Source organism: Mercenaria mercenaria, chromosome 16, assembly GCF_021730395.1.
Source record: "Mercenaria mercenaria strain notata chromosome 16, MADL_Memer_1, whole genome shotgun sequence".
In the NCBI taxonomy this organism is placed as follows: domain Eukaryota; kingdom Metazoa; phylum Mollusca; class Bivalvia; order Venerida; family Veneridae; genus Mercenaria; species Mercenaria mercenaria.
The window spans coordinates 68,613,138-68,631,712 of NC_069376.1; the positions used below are offsets into that span (position 1 = coordinate 68,613,138).

Below are 18,575 nucleotides of genomic sequence, written 5' to 3' on the forward strand. Positions count from 1 at the left end.
TGTCTTTGATTTGTACTTTGAAATTTTTCTTTCATGTAAGCTGGGAATGACTGTTCATTTATAGACTTGAACAGGAGTACTGCTTTTTTGTATCTCACTCGTTCATCAAATTTCATCCAGTTTAATTAAATAGAGCAGCAGATGGACTATCATAGCTTTTATCTAGAATGATTCTGGCAGCTCTTTTTTGAAATTTAATCAATTCAGTAGGGCTAAAAACTGATAGGAGGTTCAGTTGATGCCTAGCCCTTCAATTTAAGAGCGGAGAGGAATGTAGCGTTGTATGTATATAAGGCCATGTCCAACAGCCTTGCTGTTGGGTTAACCCTTTAGCAACATCAGTGTCCGCCTACAGGTTGGGGGTTTTAGACTGGGGTATTTTATGGCTTTTCGCATATTAACATTTACTTTAAATCAGCAAGACAGCACGCAAGTACAATATAAGAATGGGTCAACACCTACTATGGAATAAAGTAATGGTTACATTAAAGTACAAGTCAAAGATATGCAAATGAAAAAGAAAAAATTATCTTTCATAGATCTGTTAGATATCTATAATTTAGATGGAAATTAATTTTATATTGTAAGCCATCAGCAGTAAATCATTATGCACCTTCTTTCTCTACGACGAGGAGATGATTTTCGTGGAGGTGGCATTCTGGCTTTGACTGTACAAAAATGAGAAACTGCCAGTTCTAACTACAACATACAACAACGCATGCCGTCCATTTGCAAGATGGATTAACCAATCAAATTACTGCAATTTTCCTTGCCGGTGATAACATAGAAATCATCTCGGTCCGATCATCCAGTTCCGGAAAACGGATTGAAACGGATATTACCGAGGGCTAATTTTAGCCAATGAAACTGCGAATAATACTGACGGAATGTTCCGGCTTCAAACGGAAATGACAAGTGACGTTTCCTGTAATATCAAGATGGCCGACTTTGATCAATTTGAGAATCCTGCTCCCCAACAAACCGAGGAAGATCCTGCTGCAGACTTCCTAGCCCGTGAACAGGATGAGCTAAAGGGTTTAGAAGATGATAACTTCGGTACAGAAAATGCTGGTGGTAAGTTGACTTATTGTTCTTGAAATATGTGCATATTTTATCTTGTAAATCCACCGGTCACTCCCACTTTCGATCAATATTGTTGTTGATATTTCCGTCGAAAGTTTTTAAAGAGTTCATTTCGGTAAAATAATTTTTGATAGTCGAAAACTAATGTTTAAAATCCTCATAATGTACAAGACTTAGTGAAAATTACGCTGTAACCAGGTCGGAGGCGGAGACTTCCCCTGGATTGAGAGGGGTGCGACACCTTATGTACCAGTCACTTTATGTACCAGACACTTTATGTACCACTTTGACACTTAGTGTACCACCTATATATTATATAGCAATTGTATCTCATTGAGTAGCACTGTCAATATGTGATAATTACCTGTGAAAACAACTTTGATTTAATCATCTTAAGTCCATAGAATGTTGTTAACATTTCTGTGTGCATATAATTTTATCTTAATATGAAATTAGGCGCTACCTAAAAGGCAGAGCTCCCTGAAAAATCACAGTGCCCCTTTAAAATTAAAGGAGTGGTGTTGGAATTGTCTGGAATTATGGATTCGTTTAGGAAGTTTATGTTCTATTAGATCTATTAAAATTATAAGTATTAATGATAATTATTGATTTCTGAATGCATGTTTTAGACTGCATCAAATTTAATTTTTGACATGTGAAATACTCGTAAGATATTCTGTATATAATTAAAAGAATGTTCGATATAGATTAAAATCTGCACCAAGATAAAGAAGAAAACGTATTTGAATAATTTCTGTTATTCTTATTAAAACGTACTGCATCAACAAATTTACATATTAAATTATTATTATACATTGTACTGGAAACCAGTCACAAATGATAACCCCTTCAAATTGAAAAGCTTCAAACCTAACAGAATCTCATTAGGCCAATAGCCGAAGGAATTCTGTCTCTTTGCGTGTGAATGTTTAGCAATAAGGACTTAATGTAAAAGGTTAATGTTTCACTTCCAAAGTTAACAGAAATTAGAATTTATGTACTCCTGGAAATGACTATTGTAATTCTTTTAAATGTCATTATTGTCAAATTTTGGTTCTTTCTGAAAGGAAGAATGACTGTCAAAAATACTGCTGTAATAGACGCCTGGTATGGGAAAATAACAATCATTTATATGACTGTACAAAGCTTGTTTTAAACCCAAAAGACTAGCAATTTTTAAAAGTTAATGATCAGAATTTTACCTGAGAAAAACAGTGTATGCCGAAATTCTCGAAAACCCCTGTTCATTTACTAAACTTCTAAGGTAACATTTCTATTGCTTTTTATTATTAATCTTTTGGCACTATAGAATAGGGATGGTAGGAAGAACCTTTTTGGTGTTTATTGATAATTCATCGCCAATAGTTTTAGTTTTTTAGATAAACTCTGGTCAGTGTTTTTAAAGCTAACGGATGAAATATATGCGAACGGGGAGAAGAGCATTATTTGCTTTCCACAGTTCAATGCCTGTATATTTTGATCCTAAAGCTGTTTTTGTGTTTAAAGTTATGTCTAATGACTACTGCACAGGCACTTCATTGGAGCCTGACATCAAAACTAAACACTTTTTCACAAATTTCACATGAATGACTTTAGTTATACAATATTTTCAAAACTCATAATAATAGAAAAAAAAACTGAAATAAAAAAAGGAATTGAAAAAATCTGGTTCAAGTGAGGTTCGAACTCACGACCTCTGGTTTTCAACACGAACTCACTAACCACTACACCACCGTGGAGTTATGACGTCATCATGACAAACATAAGTATATATAATTAAGTTCGGTAATGGCAGCGTGATGAAAGTCGTTTCAAAATGAAACTATTGTATTTTATTTCTTTTTTCTTCGTACAAAATGTATTTAACTCTAAATTTTTATTATCAAACGCGCATTTACATTTTTATTCAATATTCAAAGCAGTAAGCGAGACGCTTTTGTCAACCGTAAACAGTAAGCGTCTACTGACGTCTTTACTGATTAATTACTATGTGCATAGAGCACATGAAAAAATCCGAACAACACCGATTCCAAAAAAGTACCACGAATTTTCAACTCGATAGTATACACAGTTAGATCTCTCTATTTGTTTTCTTGTTCATACGTCTAACCGTAATGCAACGCTGTAGCTCTGCTATTAATTAAATTTAGTAAAAATGCATTTCAAGTAACATAAAATATAACATTTTCATCAAATCAAAAATGATCGTACAATATATCATATATGTGGTACATAAGGTGTCCAAAGTGGTACATAAAGCGTCTGGTACATAAAGTGACACATTCGATTGAGAGACATTCTCTCGATCTAAACATAATTATTTTGTCTCTCGTTCAAAAGACAAAATGTCTTTCGATCGAAAGACTCAGATTAGCTTAAGCAGTGAAAATCAATGAAAGAGTAATTAAAACTCTCTTTTTAGAATGTGCAAATTTATTTCAAATATAGAAAAATATCTTTCTTTTATCAAATTTTCAAAATCAAAATTATTTGGGAATTTTGTTTAAGCATTATAATGCTTAAGAAAACTTCTGTGACAATGTGTTTCTTGTAAAGTTTACTTGAAATAACAAGTTGTTTCAATGAATAAATAATGCATCTGTAATGAAATGATTGTTTTAATAATGATTTCATGTTTTTTCAACACTTAAGCTAAATACATAATGATTTCATGTTTTTTCAACACTTAAGCTAAATACAGTCTTTCGATCGAAAGACATTTTGTCTTTCAAACGAGAGACAGTGTTTAGATCTAGAGACTGTCTCTTAATCCAGGGGAAGTCTCCGACCTGGTAACAGGTCGCCGACAAGGTCATCAGGGTTCTCAGAAACGCCGAAATCGGTGTCCCTGTACGCATAACTGGTCCCGGTATACGCGTGTTTATTGCAGCTTGGGAGTCCCCGGACGCACGTTTCTGCAGTGGGGCGCAAGCATTAAAACCATGAAAATTAATTGATTACATAAACCTACGAATACACAAGGTTTGACGCCAAAGCAAAATATGTGGGCGGAGTTACTCGCTTGTCACCGATAGCCGCCTATAGCCAATCAGCGTTGCCCGTTCCCACTACACCACGAGGCATATGTATGATCGTCTCAATATTACATGTGATTGTCGGCGTGATTGCATAGGTGACAACCTATAATTGTAAACAACGGATTACGAAGTGTTTGAAGTAACTCCGATTGTTTCCTCACGTACTAATTACTAGGCAGAATTAAAGAATTATTAGAAAAGGTGATAATTAGGCTTAATTATGAATGTCCGAGTAATTTTAAGATGCTGTCAATGTGGTCTTAACTTGATTATTTTTCTGCAAATTGCTGATGTTATTGAAGAAGCATTATGTTGATCATAGACATACTGTGCATTCTTGTTGTATTTTAGACCAAATGTTTTAATGTTATGCTCTTAATAAGTATAAAAATAAAAGTAGTAATTATTTATTTACTATCTTTTCACTGTATGTTTATATATGTTTCCATTCTGAAATAAAGAGGTAAAGAAAAAAATATCACAGGGGATTTTGTCCAACTTGATATTTTCACAAGGGGGATTTTGTCCACCTTGATAATTTCACAAGGGGATTTTGTTCGGGTAGATCAGAAACAGCAGGGGTGGGGGGGGTTGTCCAGGGGTGATTTTGTCCTACATTCATTTTTGATTGCATTTTTCACCTTTTTAGTCCCTCACCTTAACAATATTTGGGTGAAGAATTGTCGTTACAAGTTGTCTGTCAGTCTACACTTAATTTCACAGTACAATAGAGGCCTGTGTTTTGACAAAACGTTAAAGTCTGTCTGTCAGTCTAGTTGGGACTGCAACTTTTTCAGCTTTGGGAGTCCCAGGACTGCAACTTGAAATTGCTAGTGAGAACCCTGTTCTTGTAAAGTCTTCGGAAGTGGTTATTCTTACGGTCATGTAAGAATAGCCTCGCAGGCTATTCTTACGGCTCTCCCGTAAGAATAGTGAAAAGACGGCAGGTGTCTATTCCTACGGCTCTCCCGTACAAATTATGAAAAGCCCGCAGGTGGTTATTCCTACGGCAGTTTTGTGTTGCACATCATACTGAATTCATTTGACTGATATAATTTCATCCAACTTCTTTATTTTTCCGGTAAGACAAAAAAGGGAAGTGATTTCCCCTAGTATAACACATTTTATTACATATTTAACTGAAATTTGTCTTCTAAATAAATCGGAAAACGATTGTTGGTTGTACAGATGAAGATGTAAATACATACCTTTTTAATATTGAAACACTATAAATATTGACCAAGTGTATAATACATGCAAATTTTTTCACAACAGTACAAATCTCTTACCACTCTAAACATACATGTTTATTGCACTTTAATTTAGTTTTATACTCTGTGACGTTTGTCACACATCAGCTTGACATGTTTGCATCAATTCAGACCTGACATTTTATTTGTAACACAATGACCAAATGTGATTACATCTCATTATTATCATTATTATTATTATTATACCAGATTTATATAGCGCCCTTTTCATGATCAGTTTCACGTTCAAAGGCACTTTACATATCATTTCCAAAATTGGTTGAAAATATATCAGTTGAATGACTTCAGTACAATGTATTGTAATACAAAACTGCAGTAGGAATAACCACCTGCGGGCTTTTCACTATTCTTATGGGAAAGCCGTTAGAATAGCCTGCGAGGCTATTCCTACGGGACCGTAAGAATAGTCACTTCCAAAGTCTTTTGAAACCACCCCTCGGGTGAATTTTTGTTTTAGTTTTTTACGCCACATATACCCTGGTTTATCATATACAATATACTAAACTATTCTTAATAAGTAGAAGAAACTTTCAAGACAGTTTATTTTATTGAACAGCTCATTTTGTCCTATATCACAATGTACTTTGATTGTTCATGTTCTGTTTTGTAGAAGATATCAAGCTTCTTCTTCCAGAAGTATTTTGTCATTACTTTTATGATTATTGTGTGTCAAACATATTTCTCCAGGTACTCCGGGAGTTGAAAGTGTTACAAACGATGTATATTAAAAAAAAATACAAAAGTTGCGAAATGAAAGTGAAAGTAGAGCTGTCAAAATCAACAAAAATTGCAATACTTAATATCAGATAATCAGTTTCCATTTCCCGGAGTATCTAGGTAAATATGTTAGACACACAACAGAATCAAATTTAGAGAAAAATATGTTTGAAAAAGAAGTTTGATATTTTCTACAAAATAGAATGTGGACAATCGAAGTACATGATTGTGTTGTAAGACAAAATACATGTTACCAAACAAGGTAACCTTTACAGAAAGTATTTTCTACACCTTCAGAACTATATGTTATGAATATTAAGGGTCTGTCAGGTATGATTTCCAAAATTAAAATTTACCTGAGGGGTGGTCTCAAAGGTGTTTACATAATCCTTAAGAAGACTTAAGAATCAAGGTAACAGCTTGGAGAAAACGCCCTTTCATCCTTGTGAAGGCCGTCAAGCAGAGCTCCAGATACAAGATACAAATTTTATTTAAAGACGGTATTACATAATACTACATAGACAACAGAATTAAGCTATGTATAGCTATAGACCGACTGAGATAAGCTGAGTATTTACGCAATTAAAGTTGCAGAAAACCTAATTGAATTCATACAGTATGCATACTGAAATGCAGTTTAAATTCCTAATACCGTATAGCGGGTTATTTCTGCGGTCAAAATATTCTGCGTTTTGGTCCCAAAAAATGTGAAACAAATTTCTGCGTGTTTAATTTCCGCGTTTTCACTTAAACGGAAGAGAAATTTCTGCGTTTCTGCCAAGGAGGAGGTAATTATAATTCCTCGCATGGTCAGACGTTGTGAGAATGATAGCGTATGAAATCAATAAACTAAATTACTGGTAACTTTGCATTTAATGAATACATTGTAGGATATAGTAATTGCGAAATGAGAAAATGTAAATCCATCAACAATAAATTATTGCATAACAACTGCAAACTACGGTATAAATTAAACGGTTACACTTATATAAAGGTTACTAAAGTATAACTAAGTTCGGAAGATTGCCACATAGGGATTAATATAAACAACCAAGTGAAATTCACTCAGTTTATTTCATTCACAAAAGAAAAACGTTTTCTGAGGGATTAACAGTTTGGACTTTGTTTGACCATCGACACTAATTATGATGATGTTTACCATTATCGGTAATTGTTAGATGGCACGGTAATTTTCAATAATTTATCCAGGTCCATTGTGAACTTCGGATTACCTTGGGTAAACATAGCGTGAAACAATGTGTTGGTGAAAAAATGCAGATTTTTTTGCGTTTTAAATTTTTTGCTGGAATAATATTCTGCTGGAAATATTTTTTGCGATTCTACCGAGGAGACCGCAGAAAAAAAGCAGAAATATTACCCCCGCAGAAATAACCCGCTATATACGGTACCCAGTTCATTAAAAATCACTTGCTTATTGCATTTTCCTTATTATAGAATCTGAATGAGACTTTAACGCTTATAAGACAACAGTCTGGTTTTACCTTATGACAGAACAGGTAACTATTTATCGGAAAAAGCACAGGACCATTCAGTCTGATCGGTGTTATTTGGATGCTTTGTAAACTAAACATTATGCCAATAAAATGACCACTTCTAGTACTAAAAAGAGGTCACAGAAAAACATTGTTGCTGCACAAACAAAGAAGGTTATATTTTGTTGTTCAGCAAAGACAGTTTATCTGTTTGTGATAATATAGTGTCACAGATACTAGCCTATATCATACGGGAGAGCACATATTGCGGTGAACACATCGTTCAGATTGGAATATTGTGGGTGAATTGATCTCCAACTGCATTTAAAGTGCCAAAAAATACGATGGAAACGAAAGTATCCTTAGGAAAGCATTAAACGATTTGAAAAAAATATCCTTGGTTAAAGTTACACATAATTAGAACTATAGATTAAAATACACTTGTTAACCTTTCTTACAGGCATGTAGAAGAATAGTCAAACCTGGTTAATGATAAATACTATGACAGTAAGCATGTTTCATCCAGTTCAATTTAGCCATAAGAAAGAAAAATATTCAATTGTTTGTGCGAGATTGGTGAAATTACTCAATTATTTTTAGCAAATACCCATTTACTTTTGAAAAGCCTTGGTAATAATATTTTTTACCCAAATCAGATTTCCAATACCCTTTCAGACAAAAAGTGATGGGTAAATACCCAATAGCACCAAAAGTTTATCTGGAGCTCTGCGTCAAGTCTTTGTTAATGTTAAAATTGCCCTTAGCACAAATTTTGGATGGCAGTCAAAAGGCCTGTTATTCTGATGCCAGGTGCAGTCCAGATGATAGGACATTAAGAGAAAGTACATGGTAAAATTAGAAAGTGGCTTTTCGTACGGCTCTCCCTTTAAGTATAGTGAAATTATAGCACTGTACAAATAGCAGCTTCTCAACATTTTGTCAATTTGCGATACATGTACATGTAGTGTTTGTAAGGATTACATCATAATATAGTGTTTTCTTCCAGTCCTTTTCAAGATGGCTATATACATGTAGTGGCCTAAATTTAATCAAAGAGCAGTAAAAATATATGTATCGGGTCTAGGATTTTGTTGTTTTTGGTGAATTTTGAATCTATATCTAAACACGGATGTGTTTTACATTCAGGTGCAGATGACTTTGATCCATTTGGGGGTGCAGGACAACAGACCGGTGACTCTCCACAGCCAACTGATGACTTTACAGGTGGCGACTTTACAGGAGGTGAAACCACACAGGTAACATAGTAATACCTCATTTTAAAAAATGGCATTTTAGGAAGTAAGTCTTGAATAATTTGTAGTATGATAAAGAAACTTAGATTCTGAATTCTAGACAAGAAATAAATACTTCCTGTGAAAAATAGGTACTTATTGCCAGTTTTAGCTCATCTGATTTTTTGAAAAAAAATGATGAGTTATTGTCATCACTTGATCGGCGTCAGCATTGCCTGGTTAAGTTTTATGTTTAGCTCAGCTTTTCGCCAAAACTATCAAAGCTATTACTTTGAAACTTGCAACACTTGTTCAGTATCAAAAGCTGACTCTGTACAGCAAGAAAAATGACTGATTAACTCCATCCTGCTTTTTACCAGAATTATGGTCCCTTTTGGACTTTAATAGAAAATACCAGATTTCTTGGTTAAGTTTTATGTTTAGGTCAACTTTTCTCCTCAACTACATGTATTAAAGATATTGCTTCGAAACTTGCAACACTTGTTCACCATCAAAAGCTGACTCTGTACAGCAAGAAACTTAACTCAATCCTGCTTTTTGCAAGAATTATAGCACCTTTTGGACTTAGAAAAATAGATTTCTTGGTTAAGTTTTGTGTTTAGGTCAGCTTTTCTCCTAAACTATCAAAGCTATTACTTTAAAACTTGCAACTCTTGTTCACCATCAAAAGCTGACTCTGTACAGCAAAAAACATAACTCCATCCTGCTTCTTGCAAGAATTATGGGCCCTTTTCGACTTAGAAAATATCGGATTCTTGGTTAAGTTTTGCGTTTAGGTAAACTTTTCTCCTTAATGGTCAAAGCTATTGCTTTAAAACTTGGAGCAGTTAATTGCCATTAAAAGCTGACTCTGCACAGCAAGTACTATAACTCCATCCTGCTTTTTGCAAGAATTTTGGACTTAGAAAATCATGGGTAGGACAATATTTCTATTACATTGTATACAGAGACAAAAAAATCAGATGAGCATCTGCACCCGCAAGGTGGTGCTCTTGTTGAAATTTGCATTACAATAATTGCGAGGGAAATAATGAATTCTAATAATTAGTACCTGTTGTAAAATTCCTCTAAAAACAATACATACCTTAAAACGGTTTGCTTTGCAAGATATAAATCTATAGAACCTCCCACCCGCCAGAATGTTTCTGACCATCACACATTCTTGTGTACTAAACTACAACAGTTTCCGTCCATTAAATTGTCTTGAAACATGGTATACATCCTTAACATGAAGTTGACATGCACATTTCTAGGACTTTTTTGTGTGTTTATTTCTTAGAGTTTTTGCCCTTGGTCTGAAGCATGGTAACCATGTGCATTTTATGTATAGTTTTGTGTCTGACTTCTTTTTGGTTGTTTCCAATATTGGACTTGATATATTCTTTCTTCTTTATTCATTTTCAGGGGGCATGTGTCCTACAATATTGACATCATTATGTCTCCCACATGTGGCCGAGGAAACATCTTCATTTAGTGGTTTCTATCTGTATGTCACAAAGTTTGTCCGTGCAGCTAGGCATATTTACACAAAACTTCACAAAAATAATCATTGCCAAGCCTAGTTGTACATATTGTTGACATGTTCCATTTCAGTGATTTTCATAAGAGTTATGGTCCTTGATTTGTCAAATTTTATGATGTTTTGGCCACTTCTCTTTTATTATTGGGTGGTTTCCACCAAACTTTACAGGAGTCTCCGAGTGATAAGAGCAAAGCCTACAAAATTAAATTAGTCTTGTGCATATTGTTGCTTGTTCCATGTCTGTGCTTCTCCAATACCACTGATTGAAATTCCATCAAACTTGACAGAAGTGATCAGTGCTAAGCGGGAGTAAGCCTACTAGTATAACTTTGGCATGTTATTGTTCAGTGACTTTAATGGAGCTATAGCCCTTAACTTATGGCATTTTACAATGTTTTCTTGTTAAGTACGGCAGTGGGAGACATATGTTTTTCGTGAAAAAGTTATCAGAAATGAAAAAATCCCCCACACCACTCTGCATTTTAAGAAAATTTCCGATGATAATATAGCATTTAAGTTAAAATGGCCTTTCAATACAAGACATGAAAAAAAGTCAACATTTGAATTGTGGATTTTTAATTTTGCTTATTTTGTCATTGTATGTCTTAAACATATGCTATTGCTTTGATATCTGTTATGTACTATTGGTTGCTGTCCTTAATTCAAAATACTTTTAATACTCTTCATAGTTGTAGACCTTGATATTTTTCTGTGTAACTGCTCTGTAGTCTAATCTACATGTACAAATTTAAACCAGTTTGGTGTTGTATTAATTTGATATGCAAATTTATTCTCTGTTCAAATACAAACATATAGAACTGAGTTTTCTTTCTTGTTTATCATTTTTATGATGCATGGCAGTAACTAATTACATTTGAAATATTATGTAATGTGTGAGATAGACTAATGTTATCTGTGTAGCAGAAACAGTAGTATACTAATGATTTTCCTCAACAGTTTGACACAAATGCTGGTATGGGCGAGTCCAATGATCAAGAATCAGGGGTAAGATAAGGTTTTTCCCATAACAGTGTAGGGAAGGGTATTATTAAAACATATTATATATATTAACAACCACTTTACCTCTTAGTAAGTTGCACTTACATATTTTATATGCTGTATATTGCATGTTTTGTGAATGTTTGATAGATGCACTGTAACCTTGTTTGATAGTTACACTATAATCTCTCTCAACCGCCACGGTAGCCTATTGGTAGAGCGTCCGCTTCGTGTGCGGGAGGTTGAGGGTTCAATCCCCAGTCGCGTCATACCAAAGACATGAAAAATGATACTAGAAGCTTCCTCACTTGGCACTCAGCATTAAGAGGATAGTGCTAGGACTGGCCAGCCCGGTGTCAGTATAATGTGACTGGGTGGATATCAAGTCACGTGTCTACGGCATGATATTCTAGTGAGGCAGCACTATCAAGTTGGGCATTGTGCTCACTGCTACAAGTAGACACCATCGTTTATGTGACTGAAAAAATGTTGAAAAAGAACAATAAACTCCAACACACAGAGACACACACACACACATTATAATCTCTGTTAATAGCGCCTCTGAGGGGGTGAACACCTCTATACAATACTTTCCAAAGTGACCAGATTCTTAGTATATTATATTGATTAGAGCAACAGTACACAGTCTTGATCTTCCCAGCAATCTTGTTCCACAGACTTGACTTCTATGTATGTTTTCACCAGGCAAAGCACTCTGCGTATTTGTCAAAATACATCATTTCACATTAACTGTCCAGTTCAGCAAGAAAGAAAACACCTGCTCACTCAGTTGGTAGTCATCTTACTCATTTCCTAACCTGCTTGCACAGATTGTAACCTGCTCTCTCAGCTTGGAACCTCAGCTGCTTTATTATTTCATGCTTGCATAATTTGGAACTAGCTCGTCCAGTTCTTAACCTGCTTCCTCTGAGTTTAATGGAAGTAATGCTTGCCCAGATCAGAACCTTTCCGCACAGTTCTTAACCTGCTTCCTCACTTTGGAACATGCTTTTCCAGTTTGTAACATGCTTTCTTAACCTGCTTGCTCAATTTGGAACATGCTTTTCCAGTTTGTAACATGCTTACACATTCCTTAACCTGCTTGCTCAATTTGGAACATGCTTTTCCAGTTTGTAACATGCTTACACATTTCTTAACCTGCTTGCTCAATTTGGAACATGCTTTTCCAGTTGTAACATGCTTACACATTCCTTAACTCTTGCGAATTTGGAGCATGCCTTTCCAGTTTGTAACATGCTTACACATTTCTTAACCTGCTTCTCAATTGGAACATGCTTTTCCAGTTTGTAACATCTTACACATTCCTTAACTGCTTCTCAATTTGAACATGCTTTCCATTTGTAACATGCTACAATTCCTTAACCTGCTTGCTGAATTTGGAACATGCTTTCCAGTTTGTAACATGCTTACACATTTCTTAACCTGCTTGCTCAATTTGGAACATGCTTTTCCAGTTTGTAACATGCTTACACATTCCTTAACCTGCTTGCTGAATTTGGAACATGCCTTTCCAGTTTGTAACATGCTTACACATTTCTTAACCTGCTTGCTCAATTTGGAACATGCTTTTCCAGTTTGTAACATGCTTACACATTTCTTAACCTGCTTGCTCAATTTGGAACATGCTTTTCCAGTTTGTAACATGCTTACACATTTCTTAACCTGCTTGCTCAATTTGGAACCAGCTTGCTCTGTAACCTGCTTGCTCGGTTCATAACCTGCTCTATCACGCGCTTAGTTTTGAACCTGTGTGCTCAGTATGGAACCTGCTCCCTCAGCTCATAACATACTTGTACAGTTCATAACCTGTTTGCTCAGTTCGTAACCTGCTTATTTCTTAGGTCATAACCTGTTTGTTCAGTTCATATCCTGCTCACTCAGTATGGTACCTGCTTCCTCGTCTGGAACCTGCTTGCTCTGTTCATTACCTTCTCGCTTTGTTCTTAACCTGTCCGCATGTGAATATTTTTCGTTGCTCATGGGACTTAATATTAAAGAACTGCCTCCTTCCTATCAATTTATGGCTTCCTTTCCTTATAAAATTCAACTTTGTTTTTTGTCAACATCTCAATTAGTCTTTAAGATGTTTGAGATGTCACTTTTTCAGAACAGTTTGAATGAATGATCATGAAGATTTATAAACTTAGTCACAATTTAGTGATTACTTTTTGTATCTAGTTTACACTTAGGAAAATCTTATGGTAATCTTATGGTATGGAGAAATGTTAACTTTGTACTAAATCACAAGAGCATCGCAAAAGTCCTATTAATTTAGGAGCTTCAATAAATGTTAACACTTTTCAGAATTTATGTCATTTTTTTTCTCAAAATATGAAGTTGTCTGGGTTTTTTTTTGGTCAAAGTAGTATTTATGTATTGGGATAGCCATGAATAACTTGAAAATTAAATAAAATACTTATAAAATACAGAACTGAAATTACAGGGACTTTTTTATTACTTTTGGATGCTGCAGCCATTGTTTTATAAATTTTGATAAGGCCACCCATAACATTTTGTTATGCCCCAACACATTTATGTGGGGGCATATAGCATTACTGAATAGGCTTTTCAGAATATAATTTATAATGAAAAGTTGGTGGGTCTTTTAAACAATTTTTTAGGCATAACCTATTTGTGATGTATATCTAATGACATGCACCTATAAATTTGAATATTATGTAAGATAAATAAAAATAAAATTTCATTAACACGGTTAACTTAATATCTTTTCCTCTAAATATGAGAGGAATTTTAATATATGATCATATTTATATGAATTAGGAAAGTTTCTGAGTTATTTATAATTAATGGGATGATTAAACTGTACATCGACTATCAAGCAATATAAGAAACATTAAAATTCCTTTTAATGAGTATTTTCAAGTTTTTTGGGTACAAAATAAAGAGCTATTTTCCAGGAACATGTCTTCACTAAAAAGTGATATCTTAAAATAAAGCATTTGTATTTATAAATGAACGTAGTTTAGGCCAGCTCCCTCTCCATATAATTTGGTTATTGAACCATTCTAGATTAAAATGAAAACTACATTGAAACATGAAAATTGGAAGTAACTCTAGCAGATGTTTCAATTCAGTGCTTTTTAGCCCACCATCATCAGATGGTGGGCTATTAAAATCACTCTGCGTCCGTGGTCCGTCCGTCCGTCATTCCGTCCGTCCGTTAACAATTTCTCGTTATTGCATCTCCTCAGAAACTACTGGGGGGATTTTGACCAAACTTTGTCAGAATGATGTATTGGTACCCTAGTTGTGTCCCCCTGAAAATCAGACTGGTTCAACAATTTATGAGTGAGTTATGGCCCTTTGTTTATTTCTATAATTTATATAGATTTATATAGGGAAAAACTTTGAAAACCTTCTTGTCCAAAACCACAGAGCCTAGGGCTTTGATATTTGGTATGAAGCATCATCTAGTGGTCCTCTACCAAGATGATTCAAATTATTTCTCTGGGGTCAAATATGGCCCCGCCCTGGGGGTCACATGGTTTATATAGACTTATATAGGGAAAAACTTTGAATAACCTCTTGTCCAAAACCACAGGGCCTAGGGCTTTGATATTTTGTATGTGACATCATCTAGTGGTCTTCAACTAAGATTATTCAAATTATACCCCTAGGGTCAACTATGGCCCCGCCCTGGGGGTCATATGGTTTACATAGACTTATATAGGGAAAAACTTCTTGTCCAAACCACAAAGCCTAGGGCTTTGATACTTGTAATGTAGCATCATCTAGTGGTTCTCTACCAAGTTTGTTCAAATTATCCTCCTAGGGTTAAATATGGCCCCGCCCCGGGGGTCACATGGTTCATATAGACTTATACAGGGAAAAGCTCTTAAAATGTTCTTGTCAGTAACTACAACATTCAAACTTGGACCACATGTATATTTTTGAGTGGCAAGATGAACCTTGACATGAGTTGACCTTGATTTTGACCTAGTGACCTACTTTCACATTTCTTTAGCTACAGCCTTCAAATTTGGACCACATGCATAATTTTGTGCACTGGAAAAAACTTTGACCTTTATATTGACCTAGTGACCTACTTTCACATTTTTGAAGGTACAGGCATCAAATTTTGACCATATGCATAGTTTCGTGTTTCAAAATGAAATTTGACATTGATTTTGACCTAGTGACCTACTTTCGCATTTCTCAAGCTACAGCCTTCAAATTTGGACTACATGCATAGTTATGTGTACCGAAAAAAACTTTGACCTTGACATTGACCTAGTGACCTACTTCCACATTTTTGAATGTACAGGCTTCAGATTTGGACCACATGCATAGTTTTGTATTCTGAAATAAAATTTGACCTTGATTTTGACCTAGTGACCTACTTTTACATTTCTCAAGCTACAGCCTTCAAATTTGGACCACTTGCAAAGTTTTGTGTACTGAAATGACCTTTGACCCTTACATTGACCTTGTGACCTACTTTCACATTTTTAAGGTACAGGCTTCAAATTTGGACCACATGCATAGTTTTGTATTCCGAAATAAAATTTGACCTTGATTTTGACCTAGTGACCTACTTTTACATTTCTCAAGCTACAGCCTTCAAATTTGGACCACATGCATAGTTTTGTGTACCGAAACAAACTTTGACCTTTACATTGACCTAGTGACCTACTTTCACATTTTTGAAGGTACAGGCTTCAAATTTGGACCACATGCATAGTTTTGTATTCCGAAGTAAAATTTGACCTGGATTTTGACCTAGTGACCTACTTTTACATTTCTCAAGCTACAGTCTTCAAATTTGGACCACTTGCATAGTTTTATGTACCGAAATGAACTTTGACCTTAAGATTGACCTAGTGACCTACTTTCACTTTTCTGTAGCTACAGGCTTCAAATTTTAACCACATGCATAGTTTTGTGTACCGAAACAAACTTTGACCTTGACATTGACCTAGTGACCTACTTTCACATTTTTGAATGTACAGGCTTCAAATTTGGACCACATGCATAGATTTGTGTTGTGTACGGAAATGAAATTTGACCTTGAGCTAGTCAATAAGTCTTGAAATTTGGAACACTCAAAAATGGCACATTGGTGGGCGCCAAGATCACTCTGTGATCTCTTGTTTTAGCTCAACTTTTCGAAGAATAGTGAGAGCTATTCTACTCACCTGGGTGCCATTGTTGGTATCACATCTTGGTTATTATACATGCAATGTCATATATCTCAGTAGCCATTGCACATTGGATTGAAACTTCATACAAGGTTTTTCAGTCATCAAATCTGCTGAAGTAACCAAGTTAGATAACTCTTGAATTTAAAGTTAGTCTAAGAATATTTAAAGTTTTGCCTTCAGCTTGCTATCAAACAGTATGAAAGGTAACAGCTATATGTATCAGAATGAAACTTCACAAAAAGGTTTCTAAGTCTCTAAACCAACTGAAAATACCAAGTTAAATAACTCTTGATGAATTTAATTTAAATTACTGCTCTTTTGCATGAAACAAACTGCCAAGCTGTATCATGGCAAAAACTGCATAATATAAATCATTCTTATCAAACATGCTTACATAATCAAGTTAGATAACTCTTGGTTGAAATTAGCTCAAGTGTCATTTAGAATATTTGTTTGAAGTTGTTATCATTGCCATAGTAAAATGTTAATATTAGCATTACATTGTAATAAAATAATGTAGTATTTATGTATACTCCTGGCTATAATGAAAATGAGGGCCCATGTTTGACATAGTTGAGGGCACTGTTTTATGAATTATGGCCCTTTGCTTTGAACACATAACTTGATAAGTCTTTTATAGATGTCATTTGTATATTTGTTAGTGAACTAAAATAGCAGTTTTGTTTTATTTTTTATAACAATTGGGCCTTATCTGCCTATAAAGAGGTTTATTGCCAAGCTTTAAAATACCGGTACTTGTTTGTTTCACATTCGTTATGTGGAATATTTACAGTCAAGAACGGCTTTACTTGTTTTGTTATACATTTTTTTCACTACATTATCATTGATGGTAGTTCACATTCTGTACCGTATCATATACTGTATATTCCCTTATTAATGCCCTCACCAAATAAATGCGCTCCCTGCTTGCCATATTTGAGAAAAAAAAAGAATTAATATTGGTCATAATGAAAACCAGCTCAATGATAGTGCTTAGTAACAATTGTTAAAAATTAATTCATTATAAATCGAATTTAGAGTTTGTGTTTACTGGAAAAAAAGAAAAAATACTCAAGGTCTCAGTAAAGGCTTCCGTTTGCAAAATGTAAAGTCTCTTGGGGCATTTATAAGAAAATATACTCATTTATTCGTAGGTATTGTGCTTTATGTGTGGTCAGTAGACCTATCTGTAGCTGTTCAAGATACCCTGTTACCTTTAGAAGGAAAAAGGAGTTGTCTAAAACAATGAGTCTTTTTAATGGAGATAAACTGTATTTCCTAGTGCCATTAAAGAGAGAGCTTGAGCTAGAACATTGATAAGAATTTCAGTTGAGACTATTGTCCGGTCTTTGACAACTAAATTCAAATGAGTATATATATATTGCAACACATTTTTTGTATGGATCAACTACATTTACTTTTACTTGAAATTAAATGGAACTTGGAAATTGAGGACAGGTTAATAATTATATATCAATGGATTTGATTTGATATCTCACTTGTTTTAGATTTTTGAATGCACTTTTCATTTCACATATACATAAATTAGCTTCTGTATTAGACCACACTATATCCAAAGTGAATGTGCCCTTTATCATGTTTATAACTGTAACATAGTCATACAACCCTGTAACCTTAAAACCATTATACCATTAAGACAGCTTTAGTTTCATTTTTGCCCTTTGTCCTATTTAGAATTAGTATGTCTTACTAATTTTGTCAAATTCAAACATTGTAGGATGCAGTTTGTAGATTTTAAAAAATATGTAATATTTCATTCTTGCTTTTCTTGAAAAAGCAGCAAAGTTTGTCCATTTTAATCATAAATTTTAATATATAGTGATAATAGCAGATCATGCTATTGCTAGGTCATTATAATGTATAACAGTTTCTGAAGTTTTTCATTTGCCATAAAATGAGTCACAGACTTTGATTTCTATTGTCATGTATACAGTCAATAGTTTTGGTAATATTTGTCTAGTGTTTTTACGATTTACATAGCAATAGTATTATAGT

General features: G+C 34.5%; 2 protein-coding genes across 6 annotated transcripts in view; one reads left to right on the plus strand and one right to left on the minus strand.

The window, feature by feature from the left end:
• The window catches only part of LOC123540632 (serine/arginine repetitive matrix protein 1-like), a 51,777-nt gene extending 51,006 nt beyond the window's left edge, over positions 1–771 (minus strand). For all 4 annotated transcript variants that reach the window (XM_045325839.2, XM_045325838.2, XM_045325837.2 and 1 more), the window contains exon 1: positions 614–771. In XM_045325839.2, coding sequence (XP_045181774.2) covers positions 614–657 — 44 coding nt within the window. In that variant the 5' untranslated portion in view covers positions 658–771. The remainder of the gene's footprint in view (positions 1–613) is intronic.
• A 122-nt stretch (positions 772–893) lies between these two features.
• The window catches only part of LOC123540633 (clathrin light chain A-like), a 31,321-nt gene continuing 13,639 nt past the window's right edge, over positions 894–18,575 (plus strand). Inside the window, exons 1-3 of one of the 2 annotated variants that reach the window (XM_045325842.2) lie at positions 894–1,074; positions 8,749–8,858; positions 11,335–11,382. In XM_045325842.2, coding sequence (XP_045181777.1) covers positions 909–1,074; positions 8,749–8,858; positions 11,335–11,382 — 324 coding nt within the window. In that variant the 5' untranslated portion in view covers positions 894–908. The remainder of the gene's footprint in view (positions 1,075–8,748; positions 8,859–11,334; positions 11,383–18,575) is intronic. The other variant, XM_053527336.1, reaches the window with a different exon arrangement.